The sequence below is a fragment of the Pygoscelis adeliae genome, unplaced genomic scaffold, assembly GCF_000699105.1.
Source record: "Pygoscelis adeliae isolate BGI_AS28 unplaced genomic scaffold, ASM69910v1 Scaffold33, whole genome shotgun sequence".
Taxonomy (NCBI): domain Eukaryota; kingdom Metazoa; phylum Chordata; class Aves; order Sphenisciformes; family Spheniscidae; genus Pygoscelis; species Pygoscelis adeliae.
Window position 1 is genome coordinate 279617 of NW_008824413.1, and position 20862 is coordinate 300478.

Below are 20862 nucleotides of genomic sequence, written 5' to 3' on the forward strand. Positions count from 1 at the left end.
TGTGACCTTTGCCTGCTGATAACATATCCAGCGTTTCTTGAGCCTGCCTATCACAAGAGAAGACGACTGTGCCTAAGAACTTTGAGTCGATGCATTTTTCATTAGCTCTTTGCTTGCCTCTTTCTTCATTCCTTTTACTACTCTCTGCCCCCTCCCCAATTAAAAATACATATGGATTAAGATTTCCTCAGCTGCTGTCATGCTAAGTGCACTCAATTTACTTATGAAAATATTTTATGTTTACTGACCTCAGTATGCTTGGATATCTTGCAGTGAAGTTACAGTATGTGTGTCACTGTCATTTGAACATAAGCAATACAGGATTGCTTGTTTGCTGGAAAGGCATGCCGGGGAACTCTCATGAGTTTGACTGTCAGGTATGTTCGTTAGCTCGTGAAGTAACATGAACAAAGCGCCAGCACTGTTAAGTCTCCAAAAATGCTGTTCACAAAATTACTAAGCCATTACTCTGTAAAATAATGCAACAGTGGTACTAAAGGAGAAACAGTAACTTACTGTCAGTTATGACTGCTTTTTATCATTGATACTATATCCTTGAGAGACCTCCTGGTGCCATTTTTCTTGCAATACAACACGGAGTCCCTTTTTAGTTATCCTGGGTGCACTGGGTTTTTCTCCAGGTCTTTCATGTCACTGTCAGTTAAATTGAATAGTATTAAAATCCATATTCTCCAGCCTACAGGAGCTGCAGTCTTGGAGGCTTTCCTGGAGTGAATCTGAAGGAGTTTAAAAATGTTGAAAGCTACCTATTTGTTAAATCTCTTTATTTTGCCTAATATGAAATTTTTGAAGTTCTTTTGTTTAGTTCTCCTATTGGATATTTTATGATACAGCTTTTAACTGGCTAGTTTTGGCAGTGGATTAGTCTGTTTATGTGCTCTCAATGTGATTTTTAGGTATGTTTTTAGAATTTTTGTTTTGTCATTATATTGTAATAGGCCTATTGCAGTCTCATGAGAACTGTTTTTGCCAGTCAGTGTGCTGGACAGAAATCAGAATCTCAGCCCCCAGGACTGTAACACACTAAAGTGAAAATTTCTGACCAGCCCTGTGGAAATGTGCCTTGAGTTCCTGTATTAGAGCGTCTGTCTTATATGGACATCTTTATAGTTTTAAAGTGTTTTCTGAATGTAGCCAGTGGCCAAGTTCAAGTAGGCTTTAGATAAAATCAGGTTATTACAAAGCTGAATTACATTGAAAGATGAAGCAATTCCGCCAGAATTTTTTTTTCTCATTGAGTACGTTATCATCCTTGCCTGTGAAAAGTTTATATAAATCATTACAGCAAAGGCACAATGCAGAACATGCATCCTGCGAATGCGGGAATGCAGACCGAAATGGTTATTTTAAGGTGTTTCCTGAGTCCTATACAAACACAAGTTCTCAGTTTCAATCTCTCCTGTTTTCCTTTTCCTTTTCACTTCTGCTCTTTCCAACTCTTCTTCTTCCTCCCCCCCCCCCCCCCTTTTTTTTTTTGTCTAAAGATGCTTTGCTTTTTGGAGGTGAACACATGTTAGTGAGCTACACTGTCTCCAAAACAAACAAAAGAGGGTGGGGAGATGATGAGGGGGAGGAGGACAGGGAAAAGATGCAGCTGCTCATTTTTAATTTTTGAAAATAGCCTTGAATTCTGTGGCATTTGCTTAAGCTTTATAATAAAAACTAGGGGCCCGACTGAAACACTGTGTCTTTGTTTTACTGTGGTTGCCGACAAGAAAACGTTAAAATAGTAACAAATAGATTATTTGAGTTCTTGTCTAAAATAGTATCGATGGAAGACACTTGCCAGTTGAGATTGCATGATTTCACCGGTTGCCACACCAGTGAAAGTTTGTGGAAAAGCAGCCAACCCTTTATATTGTTTTTTATTCTGTTGTGCCAACATCCAAGTCAGTAGAAGGTATTTCCATTTATTTCACCTGCTAGGAAGTAGGAATCCTTATAGCATTGGGTCCTGTATTTCCTTTCTATTGATCCTGCACAAGCAGCATTCCCTCACAGCAAAGACCAACAGCATCCTGGGTTACACTAGGAAGAGAGTTGCCAGCAGGTCGAGAGGGGTGATCGTGCCCCTCTACCCAGCCCTGGTGAGACACATCTGGAGTGCTGGGTCCAGTTCTGTGCTCCTCAGTACAAGAGAGACATGGACATAGTGGAGTGAGTCCAGTGAAGGGCCATAAAGGTGGTTGGGACTGGGACTGTTTACCCTGGAGAAAAGACGACTCGCGGGGATCTTATCCGTGTGTAAGTACCTCATGGGGGGGAAAGTAAAATAGACGGAACCAGGCTTTTCTTGGCGGTGCCCAGCCACAGGGCAAAAGGCAGCGGGCACAAACTGAAACACAGGAATTTCCACCCAAACACAGGAAAACACTTTTTCCACTGTGAGGGTGATTGAACACTGGCACAGGCTGCCCAGAGAGGGTGTGGAGTCTCCATCCTTGGAAACACTCAAAAGCCGATGGGACAGGACCTTGAGCAACCCGCTCTAGCTGGCCCTGCCTGAGCAGGGGGTGGATCACACGATCTCTAGGGGGGCCTGCCAGCCTCGGTGAATCTGTGATTCTTGTGTCCTCTGATTCGGTATTTAGCTGAAATACTGGGCAACGTCAGATACCACTGAACAAGTTGTATGTTCTCACATATTTTTATAACATTAATGAAATAATATGATTAACGCTATTAAGGAAAAACTTGTGGTTGAGGAACAAAGCTTGAAACAATGTGTGGAATGAAATGTGTTTGGGGCTTTGTTGCACAACTCTTCACATGTTAGTGAGCTCTTACCCACGTAAGTCTCATTGACGTCAGTAGGACTACTCCTTTAAGTGTTCACAAGTGCAAGTAAGGGTTGCACAATGTGTCCTTGTCTGTAATGTACAAGCATATGTAACGCAGTATTTAATTATCACTTCAAACCTCTTTTACTTCAGTGGCATATTCATTTAAATATGTCAAATTATACTGCTTTTCCTAGGCCATATTTTACTGACACGGAGATATCATTGCATCCATCTCCATAAAATTGAGCAGAGAGCATCTCTGAAAAATCATCTTTCATTCTGTTCATTTGTACAGATGAAAAAAAGGGGTGGCAGAAAAAGAAAATAATTCTCTCCTTTATTGTGTTTTAAATAAATTGGAGTTTGTAACTTTTTTCTGACAGTTTGGTGGAGTCAGTGCTTTACTTTCAGTGCTTAATTAGTCTGAAGGTAGGCTTTCTTTTCCCCACAAAAGAATTAAATAGGGTTTTTTTATTTTAAATGTCAGTCAAAGTTTAATTTTGTATAAAGAGGCATCTTGTATCTATATTTTATAGTAATACGGAAGGTAAGGTAAAAAAGCAATTTCCAAGATTTAATTATGTGGTACTAACTTTTCGTATTTCAACTTTATTGCTAAAACATCTGCTGTAGCACTTTTGGTGGGGTTGAGGGAAAGCTGTGTTGTACACTCTAATATTCAAGTGATAAAGCTGGAATCTCTGTCACAAAAACTGATTTTTTTGAGACCTTTGGAAGCTTTTATTTTTTTAAAAACTTTTCTAGTTGTAAGTATTGAAATTTGGTCAAGGTGCTTGACTTAGGTTAGAGACCTTTCTGAAACTACTGTAAGATAGTGCATATGAATAGTTGGATTTAAATCTCTTTGGAATTGTGAAATGCTGTAAGAATATAGTGTTATAATTTAGAAAAGCGAGTCTGTTCCATCTTGTAAAGAGGATAGGTGTTACTCATTCAGACTAGTGGTACCTTTACAAAGAGATGATCTCTAATGCTGAAAACTCTTTAAAGCTAAAAGTTAAAATATGAAAAAAACTTAATTGCTGGAAGCTGAAATAAGAAAAGTTGATACTGGAATTAGAATATGATTTTTTTTTTTTTTTTTAATAGGTACACCCATTTAGTACCCTAGTAACCTGAAGAGATTAACTGGGAAACATGCTGAAGTCTTCTACAGCTTGAGAATTTTATTTAAAATCATATGTCTTTTTTTAAAAGATATGCACTAGTTCAGTTTTCAATTTATTAGGCTTAATATACAGCTAGCAGGTGACACTCTTTGTCTTAATCAGTAGGTCAGGATCTTGACAGTGGTTTCTGTCAGTCCTAAAACAAATGAACCTGTAAACATCGTGGCTTAGCTTTAGATCAGGTAAGTATAGTACCTTGCAGCCTGGTCCTTGCATCCTCTCTGAAGTTTTCCATTCATATACTCAGCAGGCTTGTGCACAGTACAGTTACAGAATCTGCAAAATACATAATTTAAACTAACAGACATGTATTTTTTAATACGTTTTTTTTTAGCCATGATGTCTAGAAAAATGTTGGACTAGCGTGGTTTGTTTTCAAAGAGCTTGCTTCCCATGAACCAGATCAAACCTTTCTGGATGCAGCCGTGTTAAGTTTCTTCTTAACAGAGCTTTTTAGTGACAGATTTCTCTGGGTTTTGTACCTTCTCATTTTTTAAAGGATGTTGACTGTATTTCTCTTTAAGCCTCCTAAGACTGTAAGGTTGGAGGGGATTAAAAAAGAATGACAAATCCTTATCTGTGGTGCTGCAGATATGGTCCTAATACTACCAAAGTAGAGAACACTCAGGTGTCCAGACTTGTTGGTAAGTAGCATGTTATTTGACTGTGTGTAGTTGTTATTTAAGAAGAGTCCTGTGCCCTGGGAAACTGTTCTAAGATGTCTACTAATGTAAGTGTTAAGAAGAAGTGGGATGCTCCTTTCAAAAGGAAGAACATTCTCTATATCCTATTTAGTAAAGTAACAGGGTAAGACTTGGCACAGGCACGTGGTACCCTTCAAAGGAGGTTTCATCATACAGGATCTTGTTTGTGGAATAAGTTAAGTAGCATTTTAAGGAACAGCACTATGAGTTTATATTGGTAAGTATATTATAAAGGATTTATAGAACTTTATTAATGGGAGTTCATTTGAAAAAAATCAGCAGTAAAACTTTGGTAATAAAGACAATGGGACTACTCTTGAGCTGGAAGAGTTGACTCAAATAGGGAGCTACTCAGGAATCAGGTGGGAGGAAGACATTACATCAGCCAGAAGGTTTTATCAGAGAACTCGTATACCAAGAACTTTGTCCCAATACCTGTATTCAAGGGAAGAGTTAGGGCATTCTTACCTTGTATAATTGTTAGATTTTAATTAGTTTAATTTACAGCTGCATATGATCTTCCCAGGGATTAGGTACGGGCAAGTCCTGAGTGACTTGACATTTTTCATAATGAGTTACAAATGAACTGTATTTCGGTACTTGTCACTGTTAAATTGAGTATCACTGGTCAGGTATATTTTGGGCAGGAGACAAGGTACCCTAGCTGTGTGTCTGTACAAGAGAATAAAAAAGAGCAAAAAACTATAAGTCATACTGAGATGTTCCTTAATGTTTACAGATACAGTTTTGCTTGCTTTAGTGTGATGCATTATTTTTAAGTATGTTGATAATTGTTTTTGTCAGTAACCTTGAGATCGTATGTAGCTTTCTTTTCAAGCAAAGATTTGAAATAAATTAGATTACAATTTGCCACTCCTAAAGCATTTCTGTATTCCTTTTCTTAGCTATTTGCTGAGTGTTAATTAAATCCCCAAATCTGGTCCCATCACGCTCCTGGAAGGAGAATAAAGCTTGTTACAGACCCCTCAGAGTTACTCCAAAGTGCTAATTAGAACTGGAGAGAAGCTACTCTCAAACCAGGAAAGTAACATTCGGAGTTTTAAAAAGCCCCATACATCAAATAATGGATAGTATTAAGCGTAACACTATACGCGCTGTGCAGGATTATGCCATTCAGACAATTTAAAGTGTGTATTGATACCCTATGAAAAATGATTATTCAAATTAGGAACACTCATTCATCCCGTTAAGCATATGTATGATTCCTGTGGAAATATTGTAGGCCTTTTACCTCTAGCTGATGAAAACTGCTTTCATAAATACTCTTACGTGGCTTTTGGCTTTTTAACTTAATACCGAAACTGCTCACAGCTGACAGAACTATGCAGTTCTTGAGTGCTAGATTTTGGGAGACACAACTGGCTGAGTATCTGTTGATGTCTAGGGCTCAAGCTTGCCAGATGCTGGTAATATCAGAAAAAACACCGTGGAAGTTGGTGGAAACTAAAGGCACTTATGTCCATGTGTTGTTCAGTGTCTGGCTTGTTCAGATGCAGATACATCCATGGCTTTTTCATCAGGAATAAGGGATTTGAATTACAGGGTACAGGATGAGGTGGTTATTGGTATTCTTTCTGTACAAATGCATTCCAGCTCTGCTGGTCTTTATTTTCTCTCTCTAAAACGTAAGCAGTGCTGCTGGTGTCCTGGCTGAAATGTTGCATCATGTACTGCTGGCTGCTGTAGCCACTGCACGAGTGACTGCACTTGATTGTGGGTGCAACTGTGATCTAAATATATATAGACCTTGCAGTTTTATGCAGTGACTGGAGGCTGGCGTAATTAAGCATTCATCTTTATGTGAAGATTTGAAATGTTTAATAATAAAATTTATTATACGTGAAACAAACGTATGGCCTTTTTAAATGCCAGAATCGACAGTGTAGTCTTTTTGGGTACCGCATTATTGTTTTTCACTGCTAATACTGTGAACGCCGGAGCTGTGTATTGTTTTTCTTCTAGCAGTGCAGGCGGGAGTTGGAGGAGGAGGGGCAAAAATGGTGAATGGAGCTGCTCACAGATGAGTTTGTGAATTAATTTTTCAAGAAAAGAGAAATGAAGAAGAGGTTTGACCGTTCCAATTGCTTCTTGTTAGTGATTATACTTTTTGCCAGACCAGTAATGTGAGGTTTCACAGAGTTTGGGCACTTGGTTGCATTACATTCCTGTATACTTAAATGGATTAAGATAAAAAGTCTGACTTGAAAAGGATATTCCAAAACTGACTGTGCCTGTGGTTTTGAATCCTGATGCTTTGAACAAAGAAGGGATTGATTTAATGGGATTAATGCTTAATCCAAATGAAGCAATGTACACACATGCCTTGAATGCTTTTGAGAATAACTACAAATATCATTTATAAGGTTCTGTAGAAAGATACAGAGAGGTGATCTTTGTGTAAGAAAGAGATGGGGCAAGAGAGCTTTAAATAAAGGAGAACACGGGCAAAGTTGTGTTCAAATTAGCTTTTCTGGATTACTTTCAGATATTTTTAAGGCTTCTTTTTTTGTACAAGTATGACATTTATTTTCAAGTGCTGATTTTGAGGAAGTGTTACACATCTCTCTTCATCATTTTGATATTCCAGATGAGAAGATTTATTTTAATATTATACATTTTTTTACTTGTAGTTAAGGTAAGATTGTTTTCTGTTGCAGATAATACCTTATCTGGAAAGTGTTTATCATCATGATTTGATTTTTTTTTTTTTTCTTCCTTGACTTGCAGATTTTTTATGTGGCACAATATATTGTTTGTTACTTGGAGAAATTATGGCTTTGCCCATATTTGCTGTGACTCTGTGGCCCCTCTAATTTCAGGGAAGAAATGTTTATTAAACCAAACCAGCCGATTTGTGGGGTTTTTTGTTTGGTTTCTTTTTTTTTTAATATTCTTTTTTATTTTTTTAAATGTTAACAGATGCAACATTTACAACATTTATAGTTATTTCCTTTCATCTTTGTTAATAAAAGCTTTCTCGATACATAAAATCTATCCGATTTCTTATATTGACCAACGTATACCCTCACAATGTGTTTTCAAAGCATTGGATCCTGTCTGACTGGGGGAAAGGTATGTCATATGCATCAAACACTGTTGTGAGGGTTTTGAGGAAAGCAATGACTGCAGTCTTTCAGAGTGTAGCTGTTCTAGGATAAAATGCTGAGCCTCGATAAGTGTTAGGCTGGCTCATCAATTTTTACCCATTCTCCCCTGCCTTCCTGCACGCCCCCCAGCCTGGGAACCAGAAACTTTAGATGAAAACTAAAATTCTTGCCTAATCATGAGATTTGATGGAGTTAGTGGTTTTAGAAAAAGACCAAATATCATAACACTAATGAAAAAGTGGCAAGAATTGCTAATGATGTGACTGACTCATGTTGCTAAATGGAGCAGATTTTTAAACATAGCTCTAGGCTTCAATTCTTTCAGCTCATTCACAGTCAGTTCTACTTTTTACTGAGCTCAGTGAAGCTGTTCTCAGAGGAGAGTGCAGTATGACATGGATTAAGAGTCAGAGAGTGGAGCCATTAATCGATTCAGTACTACACAGGTTATCTGAGAAATGTTTTAAATATTTTAGGCAGCATAAAAAGCTGAAAGCAAAAATATAATTTTCAAGTGATTTTTGGCTTTTTTTTTTTAAAAGGCTGTTGGAGACTGGCTCAAAGGCAAGGAGTAATTACTGATAATTGATGTTTGAAGGAGGTTTTGTTTCTTAGTTTATTTTTGAATCCAGCTATGCTATATCTGGGATAGTAAACAAACAGTGCAAAGGAGCATTCTTATGTACTGGATTTTCTTTTGTCTATGCTGTTACATTGTTAGAATGGTTCTTGGCAGCACATTGGCCGAAGCCAGCTAGCGATGTCCCACGCAGATCCCGGGCATTGCTCTGGCGTAGGGTCAGACCGGGGATGGTTTCCGGCAGGCAATCAGCATGTATTCCCGTTCCAGTTTTCCCTCATCTTCATTGTTGGAGGTCAAGAGAGCTTAATATTAAGGACGGAGGAGGTTACAAGCCGCTTGGTTTCAGGTCAGTGAAGAGCCCTAGATGTATTCAGTTTACTGGTGTAGACAAACCTACAATGTTGCCTTGCAGTACCATTACAATTTAAACGAGTACAGTGAGCTTCTAAGATTCTGAGTTTGGTATACGTTGTCACATCTGCTCAAAAAGCAGTTTCATCCTTTAGATAGAAGTAACGGTGTTTTATACTGTTTTTTTTTTCAAGTGTTGATATCCAGTTATTTTCCAAAGAGTATTTCGCTGTCATCTTAAGAGGACAGCAGCATATAAGACTGTGACAGTGTTTACAGTTTCTGTCTCTCCTAAACCCTAAGGTAGACATTATGAGGATTGTGATAATCAACAGGGTGAACATGAACACATTTATTACATGAATCTTCCTATTCCATAAGCTCTGTCTGCTGTTATGCTTTATTCTTTATTGGTCATTCAAATACACATTTCATTTGGGAACTGTTTTCACTCACATGAGGCTTCTTGAAAAATATTTGTGCCAGTACCTGTAAAATGATCTGCTTGCATAGTAAGCCCAGCTGAAATGCAAGTTCCCTAATTTTCTCTCATCTTAATCAGTATTTTTTTTAGTGCTACAGATATTCTTTTTGACTTATGAAGCTGTTGGTTTACTTACGCTGGACAGTGGGAGATTGCTCTGTGAATTTAGTTGATCTCTTTTAGGGTTCTACCTGACGTTATCACTAATGAAATGTTGGAGTTGTTGAAATGAAAGCTTTACTGGTAGATGAAAAGGGGAATCCAGGCTTGAGCAGGCCAGGCAATCACTAAATCAAGCAGCCTGCAGTACTCTCATTGGCTTTGTATGGGACACAGAAATACAGGTATATTGGAAGGTGATGGTGGTGGTGCTGGGGTCTTTGTTTTCATTTGGCTTTTAGTATAAGTACTAACAAAAACAGTCGAAGTCCTAGTTATGCTTTTGAAGCCCGAATGATCTAGTCCTGGTACACTGTTGAAATAAATAGAAAGAAAAGATAGTTTCTTATGGCGGTTCAGAATGTACGTGTATAATTATTCCTATTCGCTATTTGTGAAGGGGAAAAAAAAAACCCAACCCCAAAACACTCTTACACATGCTCAATTGAAAGCCAAGGAGTTATTTAAAAGAACAAACTACAAACACCACCACCAAAAAAACCAAACCCCAACCACAAAACACGAAACCAAAATTTTGATAGTCTATGATAGCATGAGCTATGCCCCAAATTAGGTGAACAGTTTGAGCGTCAGGCATATGCAAAGTGGAAAACCAGGGCTATTGTTTATTTGGTAGAGTGCACCGATACATCAGTTTGTAGAAATACTATAAGTAAATACAATTTTTTCTTTTCTATCGTTTGATTCACCCTTCCCGCTCCTAACGTCCCAGAATGAATGTCCTGCCAGAAAGATTGTTCCCTCTGCTGGTAAAAATGCCTTTTGCTGGTCAAGGAATTGCCTCTTGGGTGGTGTTGGGGGGACAGGCTGTCTTCTGCCCTCTGCATTGTATCAAACTTTGACAATTTTGTATCATCCTACCCTATAATAAATGAGATACACAAAAACCACAACAAGGTGAAACACTTGCATAAACCCCAGCATTTATTGAAAAGCTGTATTTCCACTTACTGTTCAGACAGGGATAGCCAAGAAATGGAAAAAATGAAAACAAACCAACCTTGACTAATGTTTTCTGTGTGTATGAATGAGCTTTTAAAAGCAGATGGCATGGCCAAAGAGAACATTTCAAATTGAGGTCTACAAAGAGAACCTGAACAGGTGTGCTGGGCAGGAAGGGAGGAGCTGCTGAGCTAGCACAAGTGGCGGGCAGCCTGAGCCGTTTCTTTGCCTGCAGTTTGGTCAGAGGGAAGTGAAGAAGGGAAGAGCTTATCTGATACGCATGTGTCCTTTTGCATGGTATTTTTATTATCACTTATTATTTAATCACAAATCCAGAACAAATAATTAATGCGTGAATAAAACACAGCAATACCAAGTTGCGCCAGAAAGTGCCAGGTCCTGCACTTGGGCCACAACAACCCCATGCAGCGCTACAGGATGGGGGAAGAGTGGCTGGAAAGCTGCCGGGCGGAAAAGGACCTGGGGGTGTTGGTCGACAGCCGGCTGAACATGAGCCGGCAGTGTGCCCAGGCGGCCAAGAAGGCCAACGGCATCCTGGCCTGTATCAGAAATAGTGTGGCCAGCAGGAGCAGGGAAGTGATGGTGCCCCTGTACTCGGCACTGGTGAGGCCGCACCTCAAATACTGTGTCCAGTTTTGGGCCCCTCGCTACAAGAAGGACGTTGAGGTGCTGGAGCGTGTCCAGAGAAGGGCAACGAGGCTGGTGAGGGGTCTGGAGAACAAGTCTTCTGAGGAGCGGCTGAGGGAACTGGGGTTGTTTAGCCTGGAGAAAAGGAGGCTGAGGGGAGACCTCATTGCTCTCTACAACTACCTGAAAGGAGGCTGTAGCGAGGTGGGTGTTGATCTCTTCTCCCAAGTAACTGGCGAAAGGACGAGAGGAAATGGCCTCAAGTTGTGCCAGGGGAGGTTTAGATTGGACGCGAGGAAAAATGTCTTCACTGAAAGAGTGGTTAAACATTGGAACAGGCTGCCCAGGGAAGTGGTTGAGTCACCATCCCTGGAAGTATTTAAAAGACGGGTAGATGAGGTGCTTAGGGACATGGTTTAGTGGGCATGGTGGTGTTGGGTTGACAGTTGGACTCGATGATCTTAGAGGTCTTTTCCAACCTTAATGAGTCTATGATATCAGCACTGAAATGTGCGTTTATCACTTTAAAATAAGAATACAAGGGAGAAAGGCGGTTTGGGGTGTGTGTGTGGTTTTAATTAAACAGGATATATGTATGAATCAGGAAGGCAAACTCTAATGCATAATTGGAATGAATGGACATTCAACCCAAATTCCAGATTCCTCCTTTAATTCCCAGAGGAATTAGGGTCGTTCCGGTCTTTCTGTGCTTTCTGGCCTGCTCATGCTAGGCTGTTGGCCAGAGTTCAGCCCTCCTGAGTGATGGTCCCTCTTGACAACCGCCACAGCTTTGCCGGAGGACAGACAGGTTCCAGATACAAGAGCCAATGCTTTCTGGGGATGCATGAAAAGAGGCGAGGGGAGCTTTTGTTTGGGCTATTTGCAAGAAAGCCTATAGACAAACACAGTTATGAATGTGTGCACTACTACCTTTTTCTTTGTTAGATACTGTTGATGTGTATACTTTGTGTCACGCAAGTATTGATGAACAAGCATGAGAGAAGTCCTGGCATCACTGGAGGTGATGGGAAGCTCCCTGTTGTGTAGAGAGCACTGTGGAAATAGTAGACATAGACTACTGTCGCTACTCGTCTACGGGTCCAATAGTAGTAAGGGGAGAAGAAAGGAGTAGTCGAGAAATATTTCTAATGTGGATGCATGTGGAAAAGTTTACTGCCCAAAATACTTAAGACCAATACATTAGTAACAGAAAAATTAATAACCAGCATTGGCTTGTGTTTTGTTTGTTTGTTTCTAATTCTGTAAATGATACCTGATGGGCATGATAAACTTTTGGTTCCTGAGTTTGGGTGTAAGTATTATTGTCCTGTTGATTCAAATGTTATTAATCAGTGCCTCTGAATTCTCAAATAGTTTTTTTTTTTTTTCATATTTCAGAATTAAAAGATTACAACAATTCAACAGAGAAGTTGATAATATTTAACAAAAATATATGTACCAGAAGTTTTCAGGAACATGTGAATGTTCAAGAGAGCAAGTGTGTCCATCATTGAACCTATGCATGTTCTTATGTAAAAATCTCATTCTTATGTACATCTTACAATGTAGAAGGCTTTATATATGCCATAAAATAATTGTTTATGCACAGCTATAAAACGCTCTTACATTCAAGCTTCTTTACAACACTTTTTTGCCCTAATGTACGTAAAACAGAAAATGTTTAAGCTGCTTCTAAAAGGCTACTTTCTATTAATGTTGCATTTTCTTAATGTTACACTTTGTGAAGTTACAAAGTGTTCTTGCTCATTTTGGTTGTGAGTTTTGTGTGTATGGCTGTAGCATGTATTTTTCGACACAGTAGACTTAACAATTAGGAGGACCGGTAAGTCTGCTTTAATCTATGTAGAAAATAGATTTAAGTTACTCCTTTTTAAGTCTGCAAATGCAGTTGTAAATCCTGTTCTGCTTGCTCCCATCTACAAATCTGACATTGAAAAAGCACATCTGCACAGATGCCTTTAGTGAAATAAAGGAGGGTAATTTTAAAGACTGTTGTGGGATTTCTTATATCAGCTCCATGAATCAGTTTTCCGTGTAAGGTTAAAGCAGAGTTTTCACCCTCAGGTTGCTGAAATTGCAGTATATCTGGAATGGAAATTAAACTCCTGACATGTAGACTGAAGTCTTATTTCAAATTGACATTTTATTGAGTTTTGATGTGTACATTACAAAAAACACAACCCAGGAAGGTTTGAATTGAGGAAGTATTTCCATTGAAGTCAAGGAATACAGACTGCACACATAAGAAAGTTAAGGTTATTTTCACAGAAAACACAACCCTTGTAGTATTTCAGTTGCTAATTTTACAAACTTTTCAGTTCCTAGTTTCTTACTAGAAGCAAAAAGTGTTTGTTTGCAGTCTAAAGACATCGTGGAAGTAGCAGGCATTTTGTGACAAACCTGTATTGATAATTTTTCATCCAGAACTTAAAAAGGCAGATGAATTTTGATGACTTTCTGATGGTTAACTTTGATAAATCTTCAAAACGCTGTAGTCTTTATGAATGATTCTCCAGACACATTTTCTTCTCAAGTTCCATTACTGTGAAATTAGAATGACTTTTTCAAGGTATTACATTTTTCTTAGTTGAGCAAATTACAAAATTCTGTTAATTAGTCGATTTTTCAGTATGTGAGGTGATACCTGTATTGGCTGAAAAATCTTTTCATTCATGTGGCACATGTACTTCTTTATAGATGCATTATGATCTAAATTTACAAACTATCGCCTAAGGTTAAACAATTAAAGCAGTGGGATTTTGTTTGTTTGTTTTCCCCCCACTTGCTGATCATCTCCTCCTCTTACTGCTTTAGCAAGAACCTTTTCTCCTTTACTAATGAAAATCAGGATGCTCACTTAGCTCTCTTAGTTCAAGTGATCCAGATCTGGAGATTCTTGCCTGTAAATGGGAATGTTGTTATTTGAGGCTCTGATACCCACCTTGAACTGCTGCCTACGTGGATTAAGAGAAAGGGTATTTTGAACCAGGTTTGGGCTGGTGGGGGCTGATGTGGTGGGAATGACGTGGTGCAGTTGGTGTGGGGAGAGTGGCATGTGTGGTTGGCGCTCTGCGGGCGGGAGTTGTTGGTTTGTGTTCTGGTATTGCTTCCTGAAGGCTTTCATAGTAAACATTTGTAAGACATCTTAAAAGTTACGGTTGTTGACTAGCATTTAAATTACGCTATAGCTGTTTTCAGCATGTTCTGATACTGTGCAAAGCACAAAATAGGAAAATTGATCTTATTTTATAGCACAAATATTCTCCAAAAGAGGTCAGTGTTGTCTGGAGGGGAGTTTCTCTTCTGCTGAGCCTAGGCTGCTTTCTGTGGAGAATTTACAATTGCGTTTCTATACACACAACACAAAAGGAGAAGGTGTATTTAGAGTCATTACAGCGGTGGTTATTCCTCTTCCCCTCAGATCTCATTAAGGCTTTTGTACTCGGGGTGCCTGCTCCCTTTGTGGCAGCCTGGAGCTTAGTCTCGTGGGACAGGGGTGCTTCTTTTCCTGCCCTCCCTCGGAAAGCCTCGGCACTCTTGGGTTCACCTCCCTGTGGCCAGTGGTTTTGTTTGGGGGATTTGTGAAGGGTATGATCAGATTGTAATTTTATGAATTTGAGAATTTATTTATGATTGTGTCAGGGATCTGAGATTCTGAATTTTGCTTCTTTTTCCGAAATGTGTACTGGAGTTTTCTTTTTGTTGCAGATATTATAAAGGCCTTTTATCTACAATTACTTTTATTTGATAACTGAATTACTAAAGCAATGGAAGCATGCATGTGATAGCAGTTTATAATTCTGAAGTTACTTAAGTAACTCCAGTATTTAAAAATTGCGCTTGATTTTGGTGTTACATAATAGTTTTTGTTGTTTTTGCTGCCACTTGCAGTGAGAATACTGAATTTGATGATCTATGAGAAATACCAGTTCACTTTCTTCTATCTCCTTCCACCCAGTTTCTTTATCAATGTATCATCTTGCATTTCTTAGAAATAAGTAATTTTAGAGTCATAATCATAGTCATAAATTCGTTCCTGGCAATTTCTCCCAGGTAATGTTTATGTGTACTCCTGTAGGGGACTTTTTGTACACAGTATCTTGCATGGATATGCTTTGCTTCTACTGTTTTCTGTATGACAGCTCATTTTTTTGACTGGATATTGTTCTGTCTGGGAGGAGATATTTTAAATAGGCATGTCTTCAATCAACATGTTAAAACAATTGTTGCTGGCGTCTAGGTATTGTTTCATATGAGGAATTTCATACCAATAATGTAATCAATTAATATTCTCTCTTTCAGGTTTAACAGATGAAAAAGTGAAGGCCTATCTTTCTCTTCACCCCCAGGTACTGGATGAGTTTGTGTCAGAAAGCGTAAGTGCGGAAACTGTGGAAAAATGGCTAAAAAGGAAAAATAACAGACAGGAAGGTAAGTCCTTTTTATTTGTGATTTAATATTTAGCTTTGAACAGCCCAGTTCCTAGTTTTAGATTTAAAAAGGAAACCTAGATTTGGTAAAACTTTACTGTTACAATTTTCATGTCTAGGTTCCACTAGTTTTTGAAAGGCAAAAGAGGTTAACGATTTTTTTTAATATTTTCAGCCTTTTTGCATTTCTATTTTGGAATATACTGGTATTCGTTTTGGAGATTCAGTTTACCCATTTTGAGTTGCAAATACTATTCTACCAACCCGTAATATCTGTTACATTAGTGTATGCTTTGAGAACGTAGTTTGGTCATCTTGGATCTAAAATTGGTAAGTTTTGAATTAAAATTATGCAGTATGTGCAGGATGTAACCCTCAGTAAAATAATGGATATACCATCTCAAAAGTTCCTACATGTAACATGTATTAAGTCAAATTTGAATATGAACATTGACACAGAGGTTATAAAGCAGTGTGTTGAATTCTGGAGGTATTTCTGTTACATTGCTTTAGGTATACTCCCTCACTTACTAGACCCAGAAAACTGTTCCTTAAGAGTCGGCCTGGGTTGACAATGATTGTAAATTTTGTAATGATCTTAAATTTTGTGAGGTTGTGTGCAAACATAAGATTAATGCAATTCTAACAATGATTTGGAATGTATCAGGTAAAATGCAAAAGAGGAGATTACCAAGAAGGTGAGGAAAGAAACACTGATTTTACTCTGTGTTTGCATTGCTCTTGTGGCTGACTTCTAAGGTGCTTGGGGTTTAAGTTCTGGTGATAATTTCCATTTTAAATAGAGGGGCTATTGCTACTTCCTAGAAGATAACTGAGTGTTTTCTGCAGAATTCTAGAAAAAGAAAATGAGTGGCAAGGGACAGAAAAGGCTATATCGAGCCAGATTTTTGGTGGTGGTGACTATATATCTGATACTATGGTGGTAGTACATGTTAGTTGGTGTAAAGAGGTTACCTAATGGAAGAGTAAAAGTATGTAGCAATAGACCACCTGTTTACTACTTTCTTTGTGGTTTGCAAACTGCAGCACCACAGGATGGCTATTGTTACAATCCACAAATGCAATCAGAAAAACAGTGTTATGAATGAAGTCATGACAATGCTTTTTGTAGACAGAAGAGAAAAAATACTTTGATGTTACCAGGAACAAATACTACTTATTTTAAAGAGCTATGTTTCTGTGAAAATGATGATTTCCTCTAAGGTGCTTGCAATCACTATAAGAAATCATTGCTTGTTTGAAATATGGTTTGTAGTCTGGGTCAAGGATCTTGATGCTAAAACTGAATGAATGCTTTGGAGAACATTTCAGCTTCAAGAATCTTACATTGCTAAGTGGAATTTATTACTGGTTGCTCAAGGCTTCCCTTTTTTTTTGGGGGGTGACCTCAAAATACATTTTTGCAAAAGTGCTCATAAAATTTTTTGAGCCAACTACAAAAGCAAAGTAAATGCTGACCATTGTCTTAGTGAAGCTTTAACATGAATAGCTGCAACGGTGTGATTTGTCCATTGTTTTCTTAAACTTTAAAACTTCTGTTTTATGGCTAACTCTTCCCAAACTGCTGAATTAAAAATGTCAAGCAATAGTTATGCTATCATTGTCATTCCGCTTTATATCTGTTATTGTCAAGTGGGTCTTTCTGCCTTCTCTGCTACTTCCCTTTTGCTGACAGTCATCTTTAAGGTGGCCATTTTTATTACACTAAGGGCAGTTATGCACATGTGGCTTTCTTAGTGTTGGATTTTTAGACAAAAATAAGCAGAACCAGATTTAAAACTACACTTGCCAAGTCAAAAAGAATAATTTAAATGCATTTTGTTTATAGAATGAAACAGATACTGATTAGCCTTATCTGTGATTTTCTTCTAGAAAGATAAAAGCTATAGCCATATAAAACATCTCTGATAATAAAACATCTTAATTTGTCAGAAAGCAACATTTTTAGGAAAGAAACTTGCTAGATGATTTACTTAGTATATGTTATGTATGTACAGATCCTACTGCCTGAGTAATGGTGGCGGTGAGAAATAAGGAGGGGAAGATGGAACTGATTCTTTTGGTGTCAGCATGGATTTGTGGTGACTCAAAGTGAATATGTAGCCTAAGTCATTTTACATCAATAGGGGTATAATTTTCCCTCTATCCCTCTTGCTTTAGTGTAGTCTACTTTACAAATGTTCACATCATGTAATGTGATACAGACAGAAAAATAAGCTTTGTTTTTATTAGAAAGTTGCCAGGCAGGCGAAATGCTGTTTTGAGATCTCTGGCTTAGTGTCTGTACTCTTACACGTTGGTGACGCACAACAGTCATTAACCTATATGCAGAAATTGTGTCCTGCCTGATTTACAGGCATCCAGCTGTGTGGACTCTTCAGCCAGAAGTCAATGGGCCTGCAGCCACGGTAGTTTATCTGAATTTCATTAGCATGAACGCAAACTGAAATGTCTGATTTGGACTCAAATGAACCAAAATTATAAATGTTAGATTGAAAGTCACTCATGACAGGTTGGTGGTGATCTATGTGGGATTATAAGATATATTTTTTTTTTTTAATTATTTTTTTTTTTTTAGTATATTGGAGAAAACCTGCAAAGGTAGCACTGGGAAGGAATGCTGCTCATACTGATATTTGGGTACTCGCTGCAACTTTTTGAATCCTGGCTATTATCTACCAATAAAATACATGCTCAAAACACACCCAGGCCTTATATTGTTACTCACAGCTTTTACAAACAACTCTGTTCGTAATAAACTAACACTTGAGTTTTAAATTTTTCATACCCAGATCGTGGCTGAGTTAGGCAGGACTCTGAATGAAATTGGAGCACAAACTGGATTTCTTCTCAGGCAAAGTATTTTTGATTGGTTTTTGCAAGCAAAATTTAACCAAGTAAGAGGGTGTCTTGATTAAAGAAACGGATTAGATATTTTGGGGTTCATTTTAACTGTTCTTCAAAGTTGTTTACTTGTTAGCTATGGAAGAAACTTGTTTACAGATTAAGCCTACTACTTGTAGTCTGAGGTCTGGCCTGTACTTCATGCATTGTGGCCTCATGGGATGTTTTATGAAGTTTATAGATCAGAAAAACATCTTCATATAGACACAGTAAAAAGTGCCTTTGCTCGTATATCTAATCTTACTTGATGTGCTGGTGTAAGTTATACCAATAAGATACATGATCTTGCTTTAAAGATTCTTTAAAGGTACATCTTGATAGAAGGAGATTTTTTCAATGGACTTTAAGAGTTAATCTGCCAGAAGGAGATCTTTTCTTTTCCAGATGCCCAGGTATAATACAGAACTCACAAGATGTCTTCCATTTGTCCTCTTCCATATCATTCAAGTAAAAGTAATGGATGATTGTAGCAAGAGCCATAATATTATGGAAGTTTTAGGCTCTGCTGGATAAATCCTCATCTCCCAACAAATTTATTGGAAAAATATTTACGAACTCCAACCTTAATTATATTATTCAAAGCTTCACCGCCACAGCAATAAGAGGCTAAGCACATTGATTATAAGCCAGATGTGCATCTTTTACATTGCTGATACTGAATTTCACAGGTGTCTTTCCTAATTTTTTAATGGCGTTTTTGTATATGAAGAAAGGACAAACTGTACTGACACAGAATTTCTACATGGAAAGCTGCCTATATCACCTCTTGCTCTGTGGGAACAAAATTATCACTTCCCTAAGGGGATGGCCCTCATGTTTATCAAAGTGCATGATCATGTGCTTAATTACTGCTGAATCTGGACACATCAACAACAGCTTTATACTTGCCAAAATATCCAGCAATATTTGCCAAAACCATGTAAAGCTATGTATAGTGGGAACTTAAGGTGCTTTGCTACTATACAAATGCTGTTGTTAAGTAATTCTTAAATACAATTTTAAAAAAAATTTTAAATGGAAAATTGTCTATAGAATAGTACATTCAGTACACAATATGACACTGATTATACACAGTCAGAATTTACTGTCTGTTAAGTGCAGTGGTCTTATTGCATTTACAGGAACCCAAAATTTCATAATTGACCCGTTTAAAAAAAAAATGAAGAAATTAGAAAATTAATTGCTTAATATAATATTAGTGTGATATTGCTGTAATGTTTATTCAGGATGTATAGTACTCAAGAAGATATCATATAATTTTTACCGGGCTTTGAAAAACAATAGGATTGAATGTCTTAGGGTAAGTCCAAGGTATTGCCATCCTGATACTAACATTTCCATTTACGGACTTCGTAACGTAATACTGTGCTGTAACCTGCTGTACATTCAAGCAAGAAGAGAATGTATTATATAATGTGACCAAAGTATTTAGCATTTTCTGATATTTCCTTACATGAGTTGTTTAAACAGAAACAGGAAATGACTTTTTTAAGTAATTTTATATATATTCTTTTATGGACTGTTGATTTTTCCTGTTGTGCTTTCCTGTATCCATTAATTTCCTGTCAGTGTTAAATAAGTGCTATTCGATAGATACGCTGTTGCTGATATGATGCAAATGATTAAATGAGTGTATTTGATTGTTTCAGTTAAAGGACATTTGTGAACATTCAAAGTACTTTTTCTTCTTTTGTATTTATCATTACACAATAAATCAGAGTGTATTCATTGCTACTTTTATGTAATTACTGTAAGCAGTCTGGCTGACTGCAGTATAAAATGTAGTTCTTCATTAGTCATTTAAAGGCATGATTTTCTCATGTGTTTCTCATTAGAATCATAGAATCATTAAGGTTGGAAGAGACCTCCAAGATCATCGAGTCCAACCGTCGACCCAATACCACCATGCCCACTAAACCATGTCCTTAAGCACCTCGTCTACACATCTTTTAAATATTTCCAGGGATGGTGACTCAACCACTGCCCTGGGCAGCCTGTTCCAATGTTTAACCACTCTTTCAGTAAAGACATTTTTCCTCACATCCAATCTAAACCTCCCCTGGCGCAACTTGAGGCCATTTCCTCTCGTCCTTTCGCCAGTTACTTGGGAGAAGAGACCGACACCCACCTCGCTACAACCTCCTTTCAGGTAGTTGTAGAGAGCAATGAGGTCTCCCCTCAGCCTCCTTTTCTCCAGGCTAAACAACCCCAGCTCCCCCAGCCGCTCCTCATAAGGCTTGTTCTCCAGACCCCTCACCAGCCTCGTTGCCCTTCTCTGGACACGTTCCAACATCTCAACATCCTTCTTGTAGTGAGGGGCCCAAAACTGAACACAGTATTCGAGGGGCGGCCGCACCAGTGCTGAGTACAGGGGCACTATCACTTCCCTGCTCCTGCTGGCCACACTATTTCTGATACAGGCCAGGATGCCGTTGGCCTTCTTGGCCGCCTGGGCACACTGTCGGCTCATGT

General features: G+C 38.2%; 1 protein-coding gene across 2 annotated transcripts in view; it reads left to right on the top strand.

Annotated features, from left to right (window-relative positions):
* Positions 1-20862, top strand: part of PDE10A (phosphodiesterase 10A) — a 194213-nt gene that overhangs the window by 64701 nt on the left and 108650 nt on the right. For both annotated transcript variants that reach the window (XM_009320752.1, XM_009320750.1), the window contains exon 2: positions 15338-15466. In XM_009320752.1, the coding sequence (XP_009319027.1) occupies positions 15338-15466 (129 nt within the window). The remainder of the gene's footprint in view (positions 1-15337; positions 15467-20862) is intronic.